General features: G+C 39.0%; 1 protein-coding gene across 1 annotated transcript in view; it reads left to right on the top strand.

The window, feature by feature from the left end:
• LOC126457922 (esterase FE4-like) overlaps window positions 1–23,082 on the top strand; it is a 177,099-nt gene that overhangs the window by 68,336 nt on the left and 85,681 nt on the right. Inside the window, exons 3-5 of the mRNA XM_050094616.1 lie at window positions 13,318–13,477; window positions 18,977–19,162; window positions 22,672–22,871. Of these exons, the coding sequence (XP_049950573.1) occupies window positions 13,318–13,477; window positions 18,977–19,162; window positions 22,672–22,871 (546 nt within the window). The remainder of the gene's footprint in view (window positions 1–13,317; window positions 13,478–18,976; window positions 19,163–22,671; window positions 22,872–23,082) is intronic.

The following is a 23,082-nucleotide window of genomic DNA, read 5'->3' as shown; positions in this document are numbered from 1 at the left end:
TACTGTGGATCTTCATTGAGGTGGACTGACATTTTCTGAATAGTTTCCTCTATGATTGTTTCTCCTATTAAATTGCCCATGGTTATTCCTGCTGATGTTCTAAATTTCTGTCTCTATTACCATTCTGACTCTGACAAAATGTACCACTATCTCTGTTTCTATAGTTATTACCATTTTGATTTGCTATCATTTCAATGTTTGTAGCATATGCTTCTTTCTACTGCCCTACCCAGCCTGCCAACATATTGTAAAAATTGTTCAAGGCAATCGTCAGGTCCATATACTAAATCCCACTGCAATCTCTCTGGTAATCTCCTTTTGAGTGCATCAATCAATGTCATTTCATCAAATGGTTTGTGAAGGTGTGTTAATTTCTTAAGTTGATTCTTACAAAACTCTTTCACTGTACTGTCCCTATTCCTTTAATTTGGACCATTCAGAAATTCATATTTAATTCTCTGTTGTTCAGCTTCTGACCAAAATTTATTTAAAAAACTTTTTTTGAAACTTTGATATGTTTCCCACAGACTTAAATTTAGATTTACCCAAGACAGAGCTTCATCTTCAAGACATCTTTTAACAAATTTTATTTTTTTATAGTCATTCATGCCTTACACAAAACTATCTCTTCAGTGGTGCAGAAAATCCACTGGATGCAAATTGTCCGATGGAAAACTTTTGATTGGAATGTTGGACCACACAATTCCATTGTTTGAATAAAAAATAAATTTACTTTCTAAGACATCAACTTTTTTATTCACACTTTTTAATCCATCTGACAACCCATTTTTTAGCTAAGAAACCTGATTACTAAGGTGGTCTATTTGTTACCATGCTCTGTCCATTTTACTATTGTTTTCAGACTATTCTGTTTTCACTTGCTCTAATTTTGCCAAAATCAACTGAGAAATACTGGCTTTCACTGTTTGTTTGCTGACTACACATTCACTTGGTTCAAACATGTTCTGGCTCACTCCTACAGCTTTCACTTCGTCACTACTATCCCCGTCTCTATTCATTTTCCTAGCAATCTCTCTCTCTCTCTCTCTCTCTCTCACACACACACACACACACACACACACACACACACACACAAATATCACAAATAGTTTGTACTTATCTTTTCTCTTATTGATGTCTCTCATCATAGTTGTAAAGTCTTCTTTGAATTCACCCGGTCCATCATTGTTGATAGTATCTCGTCATTGTTGATACGACTTTGTTGGGCAGCTCTCAGCTCTTCTTTCATTATGTGATTGAGACTTCATTAATATATAAACTTCAAATGATACAAATCTATTTTTTAATCTTTTCTTCTTCTGCAACTGACAAAACTTCGTTGTCAGTCAACTGATCACAGCTGATGCCCACACATATAATCTTACCCTTTTATATATCAACATTAGTTTTTCCTGTTCTTCAAAAGTTTTGAAAGCTTTGAGAGGTGTAAGATATAAAAAAGAAAAACTTTTTATTTATCTTCATTTTCTTTTGTTGTTGGCTGCAGTTCTCACATCTGGGGGTACATTCCTGAGGCTGAAATTTTGATTTTGTAGGTTCCTGTTGATCTGGATAATGTGTGAAGATTTGCCTGTTTTATCTTGAATTTTATTTTTTGGCACTTTTTTCAGTATCATGCCGTCTTTACAATTTCCACTTTTATAACACCACAAATTATATTGTTAGCGTCAATCATACAAACATGTCCAATTTCATCAGAACCATGCCCACTTCTCCTTATGTTCTGCAGTACCCACAATACTCCAAAGAGCTTACAAGGCAAAAGAGTTCAGAAACTTTCCTGACAAAAGTAGAATCATCACCAAGACAACATTATTTTGCAATTGAATCCAGAAATAAATTTAATAATTAGCATTTGATTGTGCAACCAATAATATGAATTTCAAGCATGCCAGACATTTTGTAATTTCAAACATTTACAAAAGAAAAGCAATCTTAACTGTATGTACAGAGTACTAACAAATTAATTTCCTTTTGTACATTTTAGCTTTAAATATAATACATTGTATTCAGAATTATATTAAATTATTTCAGTCAAACAGCTGATATAATGTTCACCAATACAAGAATCAATAGTATACATGGTATAAGTTATTTCTATAAAAAAAATAATGTTAGAAAAGCATGTCCCATAACAGCCAGGAATGTTGTATAAGCAATACTTTACCATCATATTAATTTTCTTGAAATGAAGATGTACCAAAGGACTTCTTGGAAGTTTACATTCAATATCTCATGCAGTGACTAAGTGGTACCATTGTCATTGGCCTCAGAAGAAACTCTGCTCTCGCTGACAAGAAGACATTACAAACAAGCTTACTTTTCTTATTGTCTTTGTGTTATACCCTGTGGTGTCAAATTCTGGGTACTTCTGTAAATTCATGAACAAATTATTATGCCATAACAGGGTTATCAGAACAATTTCAGGTGTTATTTCCTGAACTTTTGTGTAAACAATAGTTCATCCATTTGTGATTTTTAATACTGCCATCCGAATAAATATATGGAATGTGCAGTTAATAATACAGACTTATTCAAATGGGTCTGCATCATACTCTTAGTGCACAATGGGACAGAGACGGAATTGCTCTTAAATATTTATTTAATCTTTCTACAGATGGTAGGCACTACTCAACAGACATAATTTTTATTAATTCTACCAGAAATTAAAAAATAAAGCAATACATGTCACGTTTAAAAATAAGTGCTTTTCCTTTTATATTAAACTGAAGCTTCTCAAATTGTTTTTTTTTGTAAATAGCACTCATATCTATCAACTTCTGTACCATACTCTTGCAATGCAATGAAGAAGGTATTTTTTTAATTGTACCATACACAATAATATTTGTGATAATTGTAACATCCAGGGAGAACGAGCTGAATGTCTGCAAACTGGAAGGATATATTGAAAAAAAAAAAATTAAAAAAAAAAAGCTCTAGAAAGACGTGACAATAATTGCAGAGAGATGGTATATGTTCTTAGGCCCAACAGCACCACTTCTTGTATGACCTGGAAGGTTGTCATTCCACATAGATCAATTAGACACCAGTGCTAAGACAAAGTGAAAAAATGAAAGTGGCAGCCAGCATATCTCATTAATATCAGAAGAGGCAATAACAGTTTGTGTGCAAGTCTGAACAGGGAGAAATGACTAGTCTCTGAAAGAAGGTTTGTCTTACTATGACATTTCAGTTCATATTTGGCATTCTATTTTCACAGAGGTCCATATGCGGAATCAGTGAATGTAAAAGAATCATAAAAGCTCTGAGTGGATACCGGCTCATGCAATGTGATCACAGCATGGAAGTGTGCCATTTTCTTCACTTGACCATTACAGTACTTGACATTGAAACACTGCAGGGCCTGTTAGCTTCTCAGCATCAGTGGTTTGATAGTGTCTGATATGGGCTGGATTGTTGGCACACATGTTATCGCTTCAATTTGCATTGTTCAGCAACCTCCAAAGCCTCAGAATGCAATGAGATATGAGTAGCATTATTGGTTTACTGACTGGTAACATCTAGTGTTTTCAACCTTTTCTACAGTGATAGCTCCATACATGTCAGATGATACCCTACTGCCCATGATATGGCAGCCTGCACTGTTCAGCAGCACAGTGGATAAATGACAAGAGTGGTGATTTGGGGCATCAGTGGATATGACATATGACTAGACAACAATGTATTAAGAGCAATCTCAATGGCAACCACTACAAAACACAGGTCTTTGATAATGAAGTTGTGCCCCTCCTTTAAGTAATCTGCATGCTGTATTTCAGCACCAAGATTTCTTAGCGTCATAATAGCAACCATTTGGATGGCAGTTAGATGAAGTGTAGTACCTCAGCAAGGTCTACTAATGTTGGGCTCACCATTTAGGCTGAAAAATGCCACACAAATGTGGCAGTATTTCATTGATAGGAACCTCAGTAAACTATCTTTCTGCTTTCTGTATTTGGATGACATCCTGTGAAACACACAGCACACATCCCCAGTAAGGACTGCACTCCTTGCCATTTCCATCATGTAGACTGCATGAGGCAATTCATGTGACGTATTTGCCATGTTAATGGTGCCAATAATATAGTTAAAAATTTTCTGTCTTGCTTTAACATAATGAGTGCCACCTTAGACTTTGGCGCAATGGCAGAAACAGAACTGACTAACCAACAGATAACAGCACTCTTGAATGACAGCATCACTGGGATGACTGTGAATTGACTACTGATTCCTGGCATCAACATTCATGTATGGTGTGATACTTCACAACGCAGAGTGTGTCTTCTGATCTCTCAGAATTCCCTCAGAATAATTTTTGATAACTTACATAAACTTATAACAATGTGCTCTCTGAACGACCACCAAGTTGGTCACAGAGTGGCTCGTTTGGCCCATTGTGAAAGCTAATAGCACAAACTGGACATTTACATGCATCAGCTGCCAATGCAGCAAGGTCAGTCGCCAATCTTTCCTGCAATATGATAAACATGTGATACCTAAAGGAAGATTAAAGCATGTACACTTAGATCTACTGGGCCCACTGCCACACTCATACAGTTTCTGTTACATAGTAGCCATAGACAGAGTGACTTGCTGGATGGAAGCTATTCTGCTGGTAGATACTGCAGTATCGCCCACCATCTGGTCAGCCACATTTCGTGCACTGCCAGTTATGCTGCCACATTTCCTACAGCCACCACCATAACATGAGGAACTGCCATGAATGATTATGCTGCTGCCAATGAGATGCAAGCATCCCCTCTTTGGGGATCCAGGGACAGGTGTCCTTAAGTTCAAACATTCATGCACTGGCCCCATTTTGTGTGTTTGCCTGTTGAATAATATTTACAGACTTTTGTAGTGGACAGGTCTAACCATATTCTGAATATAAATTGTCTCAAAGTCTCACATATTTATAAATCTTTGTATCTGTATATATTTCTATATTCAAATCTATTGTTAGCAACTGACTGCCAGAATATCTAGAAAGTTAAGCATTACTTTTACTATTTGATATTCTCTGTTTGCAAACTGTATCTGCTCCTCTTCCTGTATCCACTAAAGAACCACACAGCATGCAAGAAGGACATAACATATATGTGAGCCAAAACAACTGCTCTGTAGTTCCTATAGATGTTGACCACATGTTTTCACATTTCTACATCTATAACCATGGGCCAAAGTCGAAATTTTGAGTCATACCTGTTTGTTGAGCTATTCAAATTGTGTGGCATGCAATGGTTTTGAACTATGGCATACCACTTCCAAAGTACCGACTCTGTCGAATGGCTGGCCGAGGTGGCCAAGCGGTTCTAGGCACTACAGTCTGCCATCGTGCGACCGCTACGGTCGCAGGTTCGAATCCTGCCTTGGGCATGGATGTGTGTGATGTTCTTAGGTTAGTTTGGTTTAAGTAGTTCTAAGTTCTAGGGGACTGATGACCTCAGCAGTTAAGTCTCATAGTGCTCAGAGCCATTTGAACCATTTTTGTTGAATGTTGCCACTGTCCTCTTAAGGCTGCTCTCATGTGCATTCCATGCAGTGGACGGAATTGCTGCCACTGGTTTTGTTTTGAGTTCAAACAGCTTACAAAGAGGATTTGCAGTCATCATTGGGAGAAATGTTGTGTGGCAAATGCTAGTTTCTCCCTGGATTTCAACACTCCAACTCCACCCCCAACTACACTCCAGCATTGGTAACACAGGTGAAACAACATATTGCCTCTGTATGCACATCCCTCTTTAGACTGATGACATGCTTTGAGTGTTTGTACATAAGGTGTACAAGAATTGTGGACTTGCCATGCTTCATGAAGACACTAGACCTGCAGCCCTACAATTGCCTTACTCTGGATAACTTAGAGTTCTGCAGTGTGGCAAACATACATTCTAAATTATTACTGAATGGCTTGTCCTTCATGGTTTCCATCCAAAGATTGGAAGTGGCTTAGATACTTTAGGATCCAGAGGATGACAGAGGACTTGTTGTTCCACAAGAGGACCTACTATCACCAATTAACACAATACCTGATCTGTTTCAACATGATTCTTCTCCCACATAGATAGTGGACAAGTTATCACCATCATTGCTTTGAGATGATGCAGACCACGCGTCATGCACTGCTAAGGCTGGGTCCTGCAGGCACTGCCCTACCTGACTGAGTACCTATGGTAATAAGGGTACCTCCACCAAAGGATAAGTCCATCTATGCACCACTTGACAGCCTTCATCTGCATGTCAGATCATGGTATACGAGCTAACCAAAGTGTATCACTGTCTCCACATCAGCTACCAATGTTGCTCTGCACTGGAGGGTGGTGGGGGTTCTATGATGACCAAGCTACAAAAAACTGATTGTGTGCTTTACATCTTAGAGAAACGAAGGTGTGTGTTTTTTTTTTTTTTTTTTGTTGTGAAGTTCTTTGTCTCGTGAGTCTGTTTTTCGTATTTCACTGAGTTTAAAATGTATCTTTTGCTGTTTCACATTTGTGGAAATAAAGTGGTATAATTTCATTCAACCACCCACAAATATTATATGCATATCCATTTGTATGGAATTTTCTGCACATTAACACATTTTAGTCGAAATTAAACAAGGTAAATTCCAGAAATTAGTTACATAACAATTAATATCAGTGTAAATATTAATACAGAAGTAAAAGTATTGAAATATGAGAGTATAATGTATCAGTAATGAATGGATATGATTTATAATCTGGGTATTTTGATCTTGTGTTGATGGGGTATCGATGTATTCGGAATGTGTGCTCCCATTCTGCCATGTTACAACATATGTCAACAAAATGTTTTGCCTCAAATAATTCCTGATTGCTGTATAAAATGATGATAATCTTATAGATACAAGTGTTGTGGGTATAAACGCAGATATTGTGGTCACTGATACTTTAATATGTACCTACTTCAGTGTGTTGTTGTTTTTTCTCTGTGTCTAATAGCCTTCCTATCTGCGGCTCGTGATCTTGCAGTAGCGTTCTTGCTTCCCACACATGGGGTCCCGGGTTCGATTCCTGGTAGTGTCAGGGATTTTCTCTGCCTCGAGATGACTGGGTGTTGTGTGTCTTTCATCATCATTTCATCCTCATTCACTCGCAAGTCACCATAGTGGCGTTAAAGAACTTGTGGAGCGGTGGCCGAACCGCCCCGCGAGGGGTCTCCCGGCCACCAATGCCATACACTCATTAACATTAACAGCCTTCCTGCAGATGCTTCAAATAATTTACTACCTGATGTTTTCTACACAGCCATAACTGCACCACTAAGTAGACTACACCTGTTGGTATAGTCTAACCATCTTGTGTCTATGCATCCACACTTCAACACCTGCCCTGCTGAACAGGTGAAAATAGCCATTAATGGCCTGCTCTTGCCACATGTTCTTGTAGGTACTAACCAATCTTAAAAACACACTACTCTTAATAGCTATAATCAATAGTCTGCAAATGAAGTAAATAATGATGTATCATTCTTCAGTAGACTCACTCACTTATAATAACATCTGCACTTATACCCCTAACGCCCAGTATATAGGGATGGGAGAGTTAATATTTTATGTTTCCTAAATGATGGGTGACATGATTCTTTATGATTTACAGTGCGCATATTTTGAATAATTTTTTCCTGTATCTTTAATATCTGTACTGTGTTAGCCAAGTTTCCCCAAAAAACAATACCATACCTAATAATGGATTAAAAGTGCCATGTATATGCTACTTTTTGTGTGTCTGTGTCAGTTCCAGTTGATAATACAGTGGTCAAAATAAATGTTGCACAGTGATTTATTGTCAGTACTGGACATAATAGGAAACAAAACTATTTTGTTCTGCCAGGAACAGTCATAAGAAAATAAAAATTTAAAAAAAAATTCAGTTCCACTTGATAAAAAACAAAATAACACAAACACAACCTTACAAAAGATTCCACTGCAAACATTACAGTTTCTTCTCCCTGTCATCTTGCATAACACAGTTTTTATGAACTGGCCCTGCTTGTAATTGGACACTTTTGAATGAGATGGAGCATACCCCTTACCAAAGCCTGTGGGATACTGTTCCATTTCTCCACCATCTCTAATGACCTCAATGTTGGTGGGACATTAAACCCAATATTCCTTCCTTTCCCATTTCTTCACAGGTCTGTAGAGGGGCAGGGTGATTTCAAAACCATTCATATTAGCATGGCCCATGCATTCTAAATGCAGCTGAGACATGGAGAATATGGAGGCCATTCCATCCGACTGATACTATGGTCCACTAGGAAGTTGTTCACATGATTGTGATGAAGGTGTCATGCAGTGTTATCCATCAGAGTGAATCCCGTTCCAGTATGTTTACCAAATAGAGCTACAATGTGTGCAAAGATGTCATCATGGTACTTCACTCCGGTCATCCTCCCATGTATAGGCACCGCATGCATATATGACTCCACCCCAAAACATGACTGAACTGCCTGGATAAGGGTGGTAGTCTGTTATATACTTAGGGTGTAAATGTTGCCCTCATTGCCTCCACAAATGAATATCAGTATTGTCAGGGTTGAGACTGAGGTAGATCTCATGAGAAAAGAGCATTATGTGCTGCTGCCTAGTTCACAAAGAGTGATTCCATGCCCATGTGACACAAATCCCTTTCCAAACTTGATTTAGAGGAGGAGCCTTGAAAGTTGTTCTACTACGTAATCCCTGCTTATGGAGACTATTTCTTATTGTTTGTGTTTACACCTCCACTCCTGTAGCTGCTTGTAACTGTTGCTGCAAATGTGTAGCATTGTGTTGAGGGTTTCTAATGCTCTTATATAGAGGTATTGCTCCTGCATACCTTTTGTTGTACTTCTGTTGCCGCTTCTGTGATGATCATAAACTGATCCTGTCACTAGAAAATTGTTCCAGATTCTAGAGACTCGCTGCAACATTTGTTGTGACATCCAACTGTTTCATTGCCGGATCCATTAGAATGACTATATTGAATACCTGACCATACATAACTGTTGTATGAGCCACCCAGTAGCAACACAAGTCCCATAATGATACACAGCACAAATATTGCAATGTTCACAGGTGATTTTGTTGCCACATACTGCCCCCTCATTGTAGAAACATGGACTGTTTCACCTGTATTACATTACAAACATACCAATGAATTTATCTTATAACATATTTCTAGACCACAACATTCATTACTAAAGTTTTGACCATTGTATTTGCATTCCAAATGCAAAGCTGTTCAGTTTGTTAGATAGGTATTCAATGTGTGCACATCAGCTCAGATTTTTATCTACATTTAATCCTAACAATTTGAGTGAGTTGATTTCCTCTATACATCAGTTGTGAATAATCAAAATCTGCTCACATGTTTGAATTGCATCATGTGAGTTTTAGATATGCTTGGATCCAATCCATTTAGCTGAAGCCAAGTTTCTACTGTACTGAGAATACTAATCAAAGATTTGGGAATTTCTACTGTGTCCTGATTTTCAACTAACACAGAAGTATCATCTACAGAGAGAACTGATGAGAAGCTGATATTTAATGGTAAATTATTAAAAGAGAACTGCAACAGAACAGCACCTAGTATGGAGCCTTGTTGGATACTGTAAGATATTATTTTCCAGTCAGAATAATACCTAGTTGCCTGGGTACAGTGGTAACTCTGGTTCCCATCAGGTCACCAAAGTTTAGTGCGTCAGGTTTGGATAGCTCTTGGCTGGTTGGGCAATCAGGTCTGCCAAGTGGTGTTGGAAAGCAGGGTGCACTCAGCCCTTGTGAAGCAAATTCAGGAGCTGCGTAATTCAGAAGTAGCAACTCTAGCCATGAAAACTGACAACAGCTGAGAGAGCAGTCTGCTGACCGCCTTCATATTCTCCACATCTGCATCCAGTGATGCCTATGGGTTGAGGAAGACTTGGTGGTAGGATGGTACTGTTGGGGCATCAAGGTCTGTTTGAATGGAATTTGTTTGTTCTGAGTCAAAATAAGAATTTGCCTCATTTAAAGTACCAGTAATGCTAATCCTTTGCTTTCTGTTTGATAAATACAATTTAAGTCATTGAAGGGCACTACCCCTAATTGTCAAGTTTGTAAATAAGCAAGGTACTGTGTACAGAATGAAATGCCTTTGTGTGGTCATAGAAGATTCCTGCCAACTTACATCTCTTGCCTAATGATGTGCTTATTTTCTCAATTCTGCTTTTTTCTCAACAAAGCTGCTTGCTGTGTCTATGGTGTCTTTCAATTCTTGACAAACAAACAAATTTTTTAGGATAATGAAATATTTTGAAAAGAAGTTTTGGATTTTGGAAACAGCAAATTTTCACATATATTATGTATGACTCAGAGAACTGAAATATGACAATAATTTCCCATGATCCCTCTTGACCTGTTTTTGAGAAATGCTTTAACTTTGGCATATTTCAGTACCTCTGGGTAGTAGCCCTCTTCAGAACACTGATTTATCACTTGAGCTAGTTGGTTTTCGATTAAGTTATGTACTGTCTTAATAACTTAAGAGAATATTCCATCTCAACTCATAGAGTTTTTATTTTTAATGCTAAGTTTGCATTTTCTATGTGCTTTACATTAACTTTAAAAAGTTTTTAAGGTGTTCACAGTTTTTGTCTAGGTGAAAGGGATTTACTTTTTGTGTTACTCTGTTACTTTGAGATCATATTTTGCTACATTATGAAGAATTCATTGAAGCACTCTGGTATTATCCTGTTATTTGCCAATAATTTTGGTAACTCTCTTATCTATTCTTTTATAACATCTAACATCTTCAATGAATCAGTATTTCTATTATATTTTAGTTCTCATTGCAACTGCCTCTTCCTAACATTGGAAATTCTATATTCCAGATGATTGACTTTAATTTATTTGTCACTTTATCACTCCAGTTTCCAGGTGGAAACATTTCATTAATGATACATAGAAAACTATTTATAAATCGTGAAGTTTTCATTCTTGAGGTGCAATGATCATTTAGCACAGCCTGTTAGTAACTCTTCCACCAAGGTATTTTAGCACAAAGTGAGGTGGAAAAATGGTAAGGCACTGAACAATGGTTAAAAGTTCCATTTGGTCATCTAGATTTAGGTTTTCTGCAGTTTATCTAAACCACTTAAGGCAACAGCTGAGGTGGTTTCTTTGAAAGGACATGGCTGGTTTCCTATCCTATTCTTCCTACCTGATCTTGTATACTCACTCTAGTGACCTTGTCATTGGTGGAACATTAAACCCTAATCCTGCTTCCTTCCATACTTTGGCAAGACAATACCAGACCACTTGTGGTGAGGAATGTAAAAGCCTTTCTTAAAGTATGGTGGATGCCACTTTTTCCTGTTTTTAAGTTTCTTGACATGTTGAATATTGAATATGTTTGGAATGGGGTTGGATGACAGACTTTTTCATCACCATCCTCCATAAATCATTGTTGATACTTTGGGGCTTCCCATACAAGATGCATGTAAGGAGGTTCTCCACCAACACTTCCAAGCCTTTTCTGATTGCATGTCATGACCTATACAGTTCATGACTGCAGAACATGGGACTTCATATCATATCAAAGGTTCATTGTCAGACATCACATACAGTTCTGTAATTATAATGACTGTATAGTGAAATGCATCTTATCTGTGGTACAAAGTTCACTTCAGTCCCATGTATCCTTCTTGATCTTGTAATTTTTGTAGTCATTAGTGTATCCTGGTTAATTCCTGTTATACTCATATATGGAGCATGAAACGAAACAGATTTTGTCTTACAGGTCTTTGTTGAAATGAGTGATCATACTGGCACAATGGTTACAGCACTGGACTTGGGTTTGGTAGTACTGGGTCTAATCATACAGATTTAGTTTTTCAGTGGTTTCCCCAAATTGCTAAAGTTGTGCCAAGATAGTCCTTTTGAGGAGGACACAGATAATTTCCTTTACCACCTTTGCCCAATTTAAGCTTATGCTCTGGCTCTAATATCATTATTGTTAGAAAGATTTCACTTATTTTGAACATTCATTCCAGCAAGCAATGCACCACAAAAGTAAAATAAGAAAAAAAATTGTTTCAGAAAGTGAACTAAATAACATAGTCCAGTCATTTTCTTTTTTTTCTAAGATGCTAAACCCACTTGTTATCTGTAGCATATTGGAAGGGTGAATCTATTGAGAAGTTTGTTATGAGTGCTCATGTAACATGCTTGGTAAAGTATTTCTCACTATTGGCAGTGTGACATTGACACATATCCAGATAGGATCTTAATTTCAATCTATAATATGACAACTGATTTTCAGTTAACAGATTTAATGATCAAAGTGATCCAACATGACTATTAATACTACAAGAAATGTGTTTACTGACCAATATCTCTATCAAAAGTTGATGTATCAATTTCAGCTGTTTAAAGCCTAATTTATAAATCAGTACCCTCTATTGTAGGCCTGCTGCTTCAACAATGCAGGTTTTATTGAAAACTAATTAATTACAAGTAAATCACATATATATCATGACTCCTCTTAAACTAAACATAAACAAAGAGTCAGTGGTGGATACCTCATGGTCATTAAAGTACACTGCAGATTTACTGAATAATTCAAATTTCAGTGCTGGAGAAGACAGTAAGTTTGTCTTACTGAGAAGCACTAAAATATGAAACACTCTCTTGGTGCATGAATACACCATTGGTTTCTTCATGATAAGTCCAATATGCAGTCAAACAGAGAATGGAAACAGCAACACATTAGCGAAATAGGCAAGCCTGTTTATAGGCCAAATAATAATGGCAGGGAATAATAAAGGCCAAATCATTGTCCAGAAAATGCACAGCTATTACAAGGTCATCATAAATAAGTCCATCAGATAGCATAGAGAGTACACATAAGATAGCTGTGACAAGTGAATCCAAGATAGTCTGTGGCAGTTCTTGAATTTGCCACTATTATCTACCTTTGGGACCTGGCACTGGTTCTTTGTACTGTAAACAAGATTTAAAATTTTAAGGTTTTGGACAATGTCCTCCTTCAGAGATTAATACAGTACAGACACACACACACACACACACACACACACACAAACAAACAAACAGTGACAGTGGCTGTATTGTCCTGGTACATCAGTCTGATTCAACAACATATTATGTGCTCATACACAGCTCAACACCTCAGCCATATGGCGAGATATTTCCTTTACTTCTCCTATTATTTGTTTTCCACCCAGGTCTTTCCTGTTTTACATAAATATGTGCCTTTACTTTAAGCTAACCAAGACAGAAAGTGATGGTAGACTGTATTTCAGTTACCCGAAGGGACAAGGTTTGATCTATTGCCTGTTATGTTCTGGATACACGGTGGTGGCTTCACAGCAGGTGATGGATCTGACAGTTTATATGGACCAGATCTTCTCATTGAGTGTAATGTTCTGGTTGTCACCATCAACTACAGACTTGGTGCCTTTGGTAAGTATATACCACACTTTTTTAAAAAGTTGTGACATTGTTGTTCTCTATTTGGAATATTGATCATGTGAATTCAATCTTCTTCAACCAATTTCTTCTTCATTCTTTTTCTTTCTTTTATTTTTCCCCACAGTTTATCAATGGATTTCTTCACCAAATATTTAGGAACTCCTTGAAACACTGACTCCTGAAATAATAATTTTATTGCACTTAAGAAACACAATCTTGCATCATTTGATCACCAAGCTCCTTGAGCTTCATGTTCACTCTGCAGCAGAGTGTGCATTAATTAAAACTTGTTTGCTGGACTGAGACTCAAACCTGGGACTATTGTCTTTCACAGTCAAGTGCTCTACTGATGAGTTGTCTAAGCCTGACTCACTACCTGTCCTTACAGCTTCAACCAGTACCTCATCTCCTACCTTCCAAAATTAGAAAGATAAGTGGATGAGATACTGAAAGAAGGGCAGCTATTAGGGCAGGTCATAAGTCATGCTTGTATAGCTCAGTGCCCATGAAAGACAAAGGTCACAGGTTTGAGTCCCAGTCCTGCCAGGAAGCTTCCTTGGATTACATATTCTTTGTCTCCATTAGACAGCCATTTTCAATAAAAAAATAGAGGAAAAAAAAAAGAAAAAGGTAGGGTCACATTTGTTCTTCAGCTGCTACTGCCCAGCCTTCCAGACATGCTGAAACAATGAACTGTGATGCATCACTAAACATATAATACTCCACAGTATAATTAGTGCCATGCGGGGTAGCCGTACTGTCTGAGGTGTCTTGTCACGGTCCGTGCGGCTCCCCATCTCGGAGGTTCGAGTCTTCCCTCAGGCATGAGTTGTCTATAGCGTAAGTTAGTTTAAGTAGTGTGTTGGCTTAGGGACTGATGACCTCAGCGGTTTGGTCCCATAAGACCTTATCACAAATTTCCAATTCTCCAAGTATAATTAGTATTTGCTGAAGTTACATGTCATCACCTCTTATAGTCCAGAAACCCTTCTGACAGAATTAAAGATCCCACAGAAGTATATTTCCACATTCATATAACTTAATGCAACAAGTATATATCATAAATAATTCTTTTACCTCTTCAGAGTACCTGCCCTAACTCAATTATACTAATTACTTAACTGTTAAAACGTGCATAATGAAACCTACCAATCAAAAGTTTTATGGTATTATAGTGCCTCATACATTTTCTGTTATATTTCTTACCATACTTCACAACGTTAAACAATTAGTATTTAATTTTGATATTAACAAATGATTTTATACAGAGGAGTGAAAGAAGGAAGGAAAATTAGAGCTTAATGTTCTGTTGATGATAAAGTCCTCAGAGACAGAGCACAAGATGAACAGGTGGGGGTTAGGGAAAGGGGGTGGAGGGAAGGAAATCAGTCATCTGCTCTTTGTCTAAAGTTGTTTGTCTGCAGTGATTTAGTGAAACCATAGGAGATGTAAGTGTATGGCCAGATGGATATTTGAATTGTCCCTCTCTCAAATGCAAGTGCAGTGTCCTAACAAGGAAAACCTAAATTTAAATTCTGAATTTTATTTGCTCCTGCAGGATTGCATGGTGTACAGAAAGGTTAAAAGGAGAAAATATTCATTGTCATCTACTTTTGAACCATTTGTCTTACATTGTGACATCATCAATTATACACAAATTTAATGTGGTAAATACTCTGCATTACTGTAAAATTTGTTTTCCACCATATAGTCTTTCAGGTTCTCTGGAAAGTTTATGTCATGTGCACTGTCATGCAGGATTTTAGGATGCAGTTTTAGCAATTTGATATCTGAGTAATGAGTTCCGTTTTCAAGCATTTGCAGAAAGGATGTGTGCTTCATGTCATTCTTCCTCTGTGTGTTGTGGGTGTTTACACTAATATCTGTAATCCATTCTACACTATCTTTTGAGATGTATGTTATTGCTTTATATATTTGCAAAGATGTAAAAGTTAAGATACCTATATTTTTGAAGAAGTTTCTGTACGTATCAGAAGACTTTTTACTCAAAATGATGCTGATTGCTTCTTTTGTTTCTTGAGTGTTTGAGTTTCCCCACACTGTCACTTCATACTGCAGGTATGGTTCAAAGAGGCTATAGTATAGTGCACAGAGAATCTACTTGTCTGCATACTGTGATAGCTGCTTCATTACGAATATGATGGAACTGAGTTTTTTGTAGACAGAATTGATATGTTTTTCATATTTTGACTCATTATCCACAGCAATACCTAAGAATTAGTAGCAATTCTTCCAGCCTCATTTCATCCACCTCTAAACTATGTACATATCCTTCTCTTTGATCTAAAAACTACATACCACTTTGTCTGGAACTCAAAGATTTTGAGAAAGCTTTGACCTCATTTCACCAAAGTCTGTACTAATGGCCTTTGGGGAAAAGATACTGCTTAAATCTGTGTTAGTATACTGGTACAGAAGAATATGTCATAACAGTTTCAGTGTAAATCAAACTTCATCAGGATAGTGAGAAATTCAAAATTGACAAAGGAATCAAGCAAAGAGGATTGTCATTGGCAAAACTGTTTTTGCAGCTGTAGAGGAAATTTTCAGATCCATAAACTGAGAGAAAGAAGTAAGAACATAGTTTAATTAAACTTGAACTACTACTTTTTTTCATGACATTGTACTGTGTGCTTCCAATGCAGATAAATTCCAACATTTGTAGGATCTCAATAGATCAACTCTATGAGTAAGGCATGTATGAAAATCATCAGTTGTGCTAAGATTTTAAAAAAAAAAAAAAAAAAAAAAAAACCCCACCAACCTTGTCCAAAGTAATAAGGAAGTCAAAGAATCTGTTGATGTGCTTTTGAACTTTGAGCAACTGATGGAAATGACTGGTAAAACTGCAAAATTAATAAACATCCTTGTTCAGATCATATTTGTGCCCCATTCTATCAACCATGACATTCATTAACCTTACTTTTTTCCACTTAGAAAAAATTTCAGTTTCCTGTGTTGCATTGAACAATAAATTTGTGAGCACGAAACTTTTCTTTTTACACTGAATACATCTATTGCATATCAGCCAGATGATGATAACAATCAGAAAAGGTGGACACTTTTAATTATTCAGTAGAATCTAAAGCTAAAAATTGCATAAAATTTCATGAAAACTGGCAATGTACAAATGATTGCTAAAAGATGAGAAGACAGATTCTTTTTTTAAATCCTGGCTAACGTGCAGTGCATACAGACTACAGAACAGCAATGCATCCATAGATATAAGTCATTTGCCAAAATAATAAAAAATAAGCTACCTTTTGAAAATTTAAGACAAAAAACATATACTTCTGACAGGAAATAGATTTTTTATATACTCCCTTGAGCACTCACCCCCTCACTCCAGTATGCAAAATACAAACAAACATATGTACACTATTATTCTCCCTTCCAATCATATACAGCAATGCTTAGTGCAAACACAAAAAAGTGTACATTTTTGGAAGTCGTAATGGTTTTTCATGTAGTCTTGTAAATTCTGTCTCACATAGTTTAGCATTACTGTTTCAGTCATCTATAGAGAAAAAGAGATCTTTCTTTAGACTGCAACAAATTTTAGTACTAAAACATATTCCCTTCTTTACTGTTAACAAGTTAAATTTTTTAATTAAATATCACAAAGTTATTAGATGTTCAATGGAATACACACGTTAGACAGAAGAATGTACAGGCTATGAATATTGGTTTTTAATCATAAATATTAACAATCTACACACATGAAAAAATGTTTTGCATCACCCCGGTTCCCACAACTCTTGAAGATAGATAGTGACTGCGGATATTGTATCACAGGCACATTGCCTTTGACTGTTCAGAGAAGTCACTGAGCCCACCCAAAGATGAAAACAAACATGCATGAGCAGTGCCTATTAGACAGAGGGGGTCTGACAGCCGATCAGTTCCAGTGATTCCACCAGGAAGGAGGTACACGGCTCGTGTTGTCTGTAGTTCAACCATGCCTAGACGCCAATCCCACAGTTTGATTGTGTCCGCATTGTTACATTGTGCCAGAAAGGGCTCTCAACAAGGGAAGGGTCCAAGCAACACGGAGTGAACCAAAGCAATGTTGTTCAGACATGGAGAAGATACAGAGAGACAGGAACTGTCGATGACATGCCTTGCTCAGGCCCCTCAAGGGCTACTACTGCAGTGGATGACTGCTACACACAGATTATGGCTCGGAGGAACCCTGACAGTAATGCTACCCTGTTGAATAATGCTTTTTGTGCAGCCACAGGACGTCATGTTACTATTCAAACTGTGTGCAATAGGCTGCATGATGCACAACTTCACCCCCGATGTCCATGGCGAGGTCCATCTTTGGGACCATGACACCATGCAGTGGGGTACAGATGGGCTCAACAACATGCCAAATGGACCGCTCAGGATTGGCATCATCATTTTCTCTTCACTGATGAGTGTTGCATATGCCTTCAACAAGACAATCATTGGAGACATGTTTGGAGGCAACCCAGTCAGGCTGAATGCTGTAGACACGCTGTCCAGCAAGTGCAGCAAGGTGGAGATTCCCTGCTGTTTTGGGGTGGCAGTATGTGGGGCTGACATACACCACTGGTGGTCACAGAAGGCACCATAACAGCTGTACAATATGTGAATGCTATCCTACGACCGATAGTGCAACCATATCGGCAGCATATTGGTGAGGCATGTGTCTTCATGGATGACAATTTGCACCCCCATCATGCACATCTTGTGGATGACTTCCTTCAGGATAAGGACATCGCTTGATTAGAGTGGCCAGTATGTTCTCCAGACATGGACCCTATTGAACATGCCTGGGGTAGATTGAAAAGGGCTGTTTATGGACGACATGATCCACCAACCATTCTGAGGTATCTACGCTGAATCACCATTGAGGAGTGGGACACTTTGCACTGACAGTGCCTTGATGAACTTGTGGGTAGTATGTCATGATGAAAACAGCTATGAATCAGTGCAAGAGGACGTGCTACTGGGTATTAGAGGTACTGGTCTGTACAGAAATCTGCACTAACACCTCTGAAGGTCTCACTGTATGGTGGTACAACATGCAATGTGTGGTTTTCATGAGCAATAAAAAGGGCAGAAATGATGTTTATGTTGATATCTAGTCCATTTTTCTGTACAGGTTCCAGAACTTTTGGAACTGAGGTGGTACAAAACTTTTTTTGATGTGTGTATATTTCATTTTAAAAGTAAAAGGAAACTCTCACTGAAGACAATACCGCTTTACCAAATGTCCAAATAAGGCAAAAAATGTTTATAGCTAGTAGTGTTCTCCTATCGCTAGTAGTATTGTTCTACTTATTACCTAATCTTATTTATTATTGTGCAAGAACACAAAAGTATAATTTTTACAGTGCATTACAATGTTCACAATACATTTAGCATATTTTAACATAGTAAGATAAAATTCTTTATATTTTATCAGTAAGCAGACATTTGTATCTCTCTTCCATTCTATAGGTTTTCTAAGCACAGGTGATTCAGTTTTACCTGGAAATATGGGCCTCAAGGACCAAGTGATGGCTCTGCAGTGGGTCAAGAGAAATATTGCATCATTTGGTGGAGACCCAAACAACATTACAATTTTCGGAGAAAGTGCAGGTGGTGCATCTGTGCACTATCTCATGCTGTCACCAATGGCTAAAGGTAGGTTTCATTGCCTTATCAAATTCTCATATACTTCAGGTATTAACCAGCTAGCATGATAGGAATGAAAATAACTAACTTATATTCCCTAACATAGGTCAAATAGCCTACTGCCCATTTGTGTAATAGATGATAAGGCATTTTGTAATGTTTTACTACATATAAACAGTTAAACTACAGTTACTACATATAAACAGTTAAACATAGTCTCAGAATTTGATGCTGGATAGTATGTCACTATTGTTTACAGCTGGAAAATTCAATATTGCCTAGGAAAAAAAGCAGAATATATATAGTGTTTATTTAAAAGACACTAACAATATATTATGTGGGAATACTAGGTAAAATCTGGAGATCTACAGAATTGTCTATGTGTTGCTTTGAAGTGTGGAAATAGGTCAGTTAACATTTCATTGAGAAATCTTACATGGTTCGAAATATTGTACAGCGATTTTGTCAACCTGTTTGAAGTCATAGTGTGTATTGACATTACAAAGATATTAGCACATAGTCAGTTGTGTGCTCAGTATTAGTGGCTGCATTGATCTGTGTAATATAGTCCTCCTTTGACACTGATGGTTTAACATACACCTCCAGTCCTGAATCCCTGAACCATTACACCAACAACCTGAAAACAGCTTTCGCATCCCGCAAGTACCCTCCCGACCTGGTACAGAAGCAAATAATCAGAGCCACTTCCTCATCCCCCCAAACACAGAACCTCCTACAGAAGAACCCCAAAAGTGCTCCACTTGTGACAGGATGCTTTCTGGGGCTGGATCAGACTCTGAATGTGGCTCTCCAGCAGGGATACGACTTCCTCAAATCCTGCCCTGAAATGAGATCCATCCTTCATGAAATCCTCCCCACTCCACCAAGAATGTCTTTCCACCATCCACCTTACCTTTGTAACCTCTCGGTTCATCCCTATGAAATCCCCAAACCACCTTCCCTACCCTCTGGCTCCTACCCTTGTAACCACCCCTGGTGTAAAACCTGTCCCATGCACCCTCCCACCACCACCTACTCCAGTCCTGTAACCCGGAAGGTGTACACGATCAAAGGCAGAGCCACGTGTGAAAGCACCCACATGATTTACCAACTGACCTGCCTACACTGTGAAGCTTTCTATGTGGGAATAACCAGCAACAAACTGTCCATTCGCATGAACGGACACAGGCAGACAGTGTTTGTTGGTAATGAGGATCACCCTGTGGCTAAACCTGCCTTGGTGCACGGCCAGCACATCTTAGCACAGTGTTACACTGTCCAGGTTATCTGGATACTTCCCACTGACACCAACCTTTCAGAACTCCAGAGATGGGAACTTGCCCTTCAATATGTCCTCTCTTCCCGTTACCCACCAGGCCTCAACCTCCGCTAATTTCAAGTTGCCGCCGCTCATACCTCACCTGTCATTCAATAACATCTTTGCCTCTGTACTTCCGCCTTGACTGACATCTCTGCCCAAACTCTTTGCCTTTATATATGTCTGCTTGTGTCTGTATATGTACGGATGGATATGTGCGTGTGTGCAAGTATATACCTGTCCCTTTTTCCCCCCAAGGTAAGTCTTTCCACTCCCTGGATTGGAATGACTCCTTACCCTCTCCCTTAAAACCCACATCCTTTTGTCTTTCCCTCTCCTTCCCTCTTTCCTGATGAAGCAACCGTGGGTTGCGAAAGCTTGAAATTTGTGTGTGTGTTTGTGTGTTTTTTGTCTCTATCAATGTACCAATGCTTTCATTTGGTAAGTTACAGAATCTTTGTTTTTAGATACATTTTTCCCACGTGGAATGTTTCCCTCTATTTTTTTTTTATACACTCCTGGAAATGGAAAAAAGAACACATTGACACCGGTGTGTCAGACCCACCATACTTGCTCCGGACACTGCGAGAGGGCTGTACAAGCAATGATCACACGCACGGCACAGCGGACACACCAGGAACCGCGGTGTTGGCCGTCGAATGGCGCTAGCTGCGCAGCATTTGTGCACCGCCACCGTCAGTGTCAGCCAGTTTGCCGTGGCATACGGAGCTCCATCGCAGTCTTTAACACTGGTAGCATGCCGCGACAGCGTGGACGTGAACCGTATGTGCAGTTGACGGACTTTGAGCGAGGGCGTATAGTGGGCATGCGGGAGGCCGGGTGGACGTACCGCCGAATTGCTCAACACGTGGGGCGTGAGGTCTCCACAGTACATCGATGTTGTCGCCAGTGGTCGGCGGAAGGTGCACGTGCCCGTCGACCTGGGACCGGACCGCAGCGACGCACGGATGCACGCCAAGACCGTAGGATCCTACGCAGTGCCGTAGGGGACCGCACCGCCACTTCCCAGCAAATTAGGGACACTGTTGCTCCTGGGGTATCGGCGAGGACCATTCGCAACCGTCTCCATGAAGCTGGGCTACGGTCCCGCACACCGTTAGGCCGTCTTCCGCTCACGCCCCAACATCGTGCAGCCCGCCTCCAGTGGTGTCGCGACAGGCGTGAATGGAGGGACGAATGGAGACGTGTCGTCTTCAGCGATGAGAGTCGCTTCTGCCTTGGTGCCAATGATGGTCGTATGCGTGTTTGGCGCCGTGCAGGTGAGCGCCACAATCAGGACTGCATACGACCGAGGCACACAGGGCCAACACCCGGCATCATGGTGTGGGGAGCGATCTCCTACACTGGCCGTACACCACTGGTGATCGTCGAGGGGACACTGAATAGTGCACGGTACATCCAAACCGTCATCGAACCCATCGTTCTACCATTCCTAGACCGGCAAGGGAACTTGCTGTTCCAACAGGACAATGCACGTCCGCATGTATCCCGTGCCACCCAACGTGCTCTAGAAGGTGTAAGTCAACTACCCTGGCCAGCAAGATCTCCGGATCTGTCCCCCATTGAGCATGTTTGGGACTGGATGAAGCGTCGTCTCACGCGGTCTGCACGTCCAGCACGAACGCTGGTCCAACTGAGGCGCCAGGTGGAAATGACATGGCAAGCCGTTCCACAGGACTACATCCAGCATCTCTACGATCGTCTCCATGGGAGAATAGCAGCCTGCATTGCTGCGAAAGGTGGATATACACTGTACTAGTGACGACATTGTGCATGCTCTGTTGCCTGTGTCTATGTGCCTGTGGTTCTGTCAATGTGATCATGTGATGTATCTGACCCCAGGAATGTGTCAATAAAGTTTCCCCTTCCTGGGACAATGAATTCACGGTGTTCTTATTTCAATTTCCAGGAGTGTATATATATATATTTGTGCTCAATGATATCACATAGCTGACACAGAAAGTTCTACAAATAATTTGTACCATTCATAGAGGAAAAGAATGATGTACTTGCTACGGTTACATAGATACCTTTCACTATTTGACACATTCAAATTCAACTGGGTAATGTGCATCTGTTAAGAAAAGTGTTATTAGTAGCTCATGACCTGACTTGTTCTACACCATAGTGCATGAGACAGGTACTAATTGGCACTAATAATATCCTCACCTGGTTACAGGTCTTTTCCATAAGGCAATTATTCAGAGTGGTGCAGCATTTTGTCCTTGGGCATTCACAAATGAGCCACGCAAGAATGCATTAAAATTGGCAGCATCTTTGGGATGTAATTCAACAGACAGCAATGATATACTCTCATTTCTTTCAAAAGTACCACAAAAAAAGATCCATGAGAACAGTATGAAGCTATTCAGCAAGGAGGTAAGTTGTACTTTCTTCTTTTTGTCTTTGTATTCATATTTATTTGGTCCTGTAAATCTTACATGTACAGCATAGCACATCAGACATCAGACATGTTGATGTAAATTTATCTTTATGTTTACATCTGTTAATGAATACATTTTTTTCATCTCTGACTTTAGTTAGAAAATTACAATTGAAAATATGAGCAAACTTATACAGTATTAATGAT

The sequence above is a fragment of the Schistocerca serialis genome, chromosome 2 (assembly GCF_023864345.2).
Source record: "Schistocerca serialis cubense isolate TAMUIC-IGC-003099 chromosome 2, iqSchSeri2.2, whole genome shotgun sequence".
Classification (NCBI taxonomy): domain Eukaryota; kingdom Metazoa; phylum Arthropoda; class Insecta; order Orthoptera; family Acrididae; genus Schistocerca; species Schistocerca serialis.
Note: the sequence above shows the minus strand (reverse complement) of the source record. Positions and strands in the feature narration are given on the sequence as shown.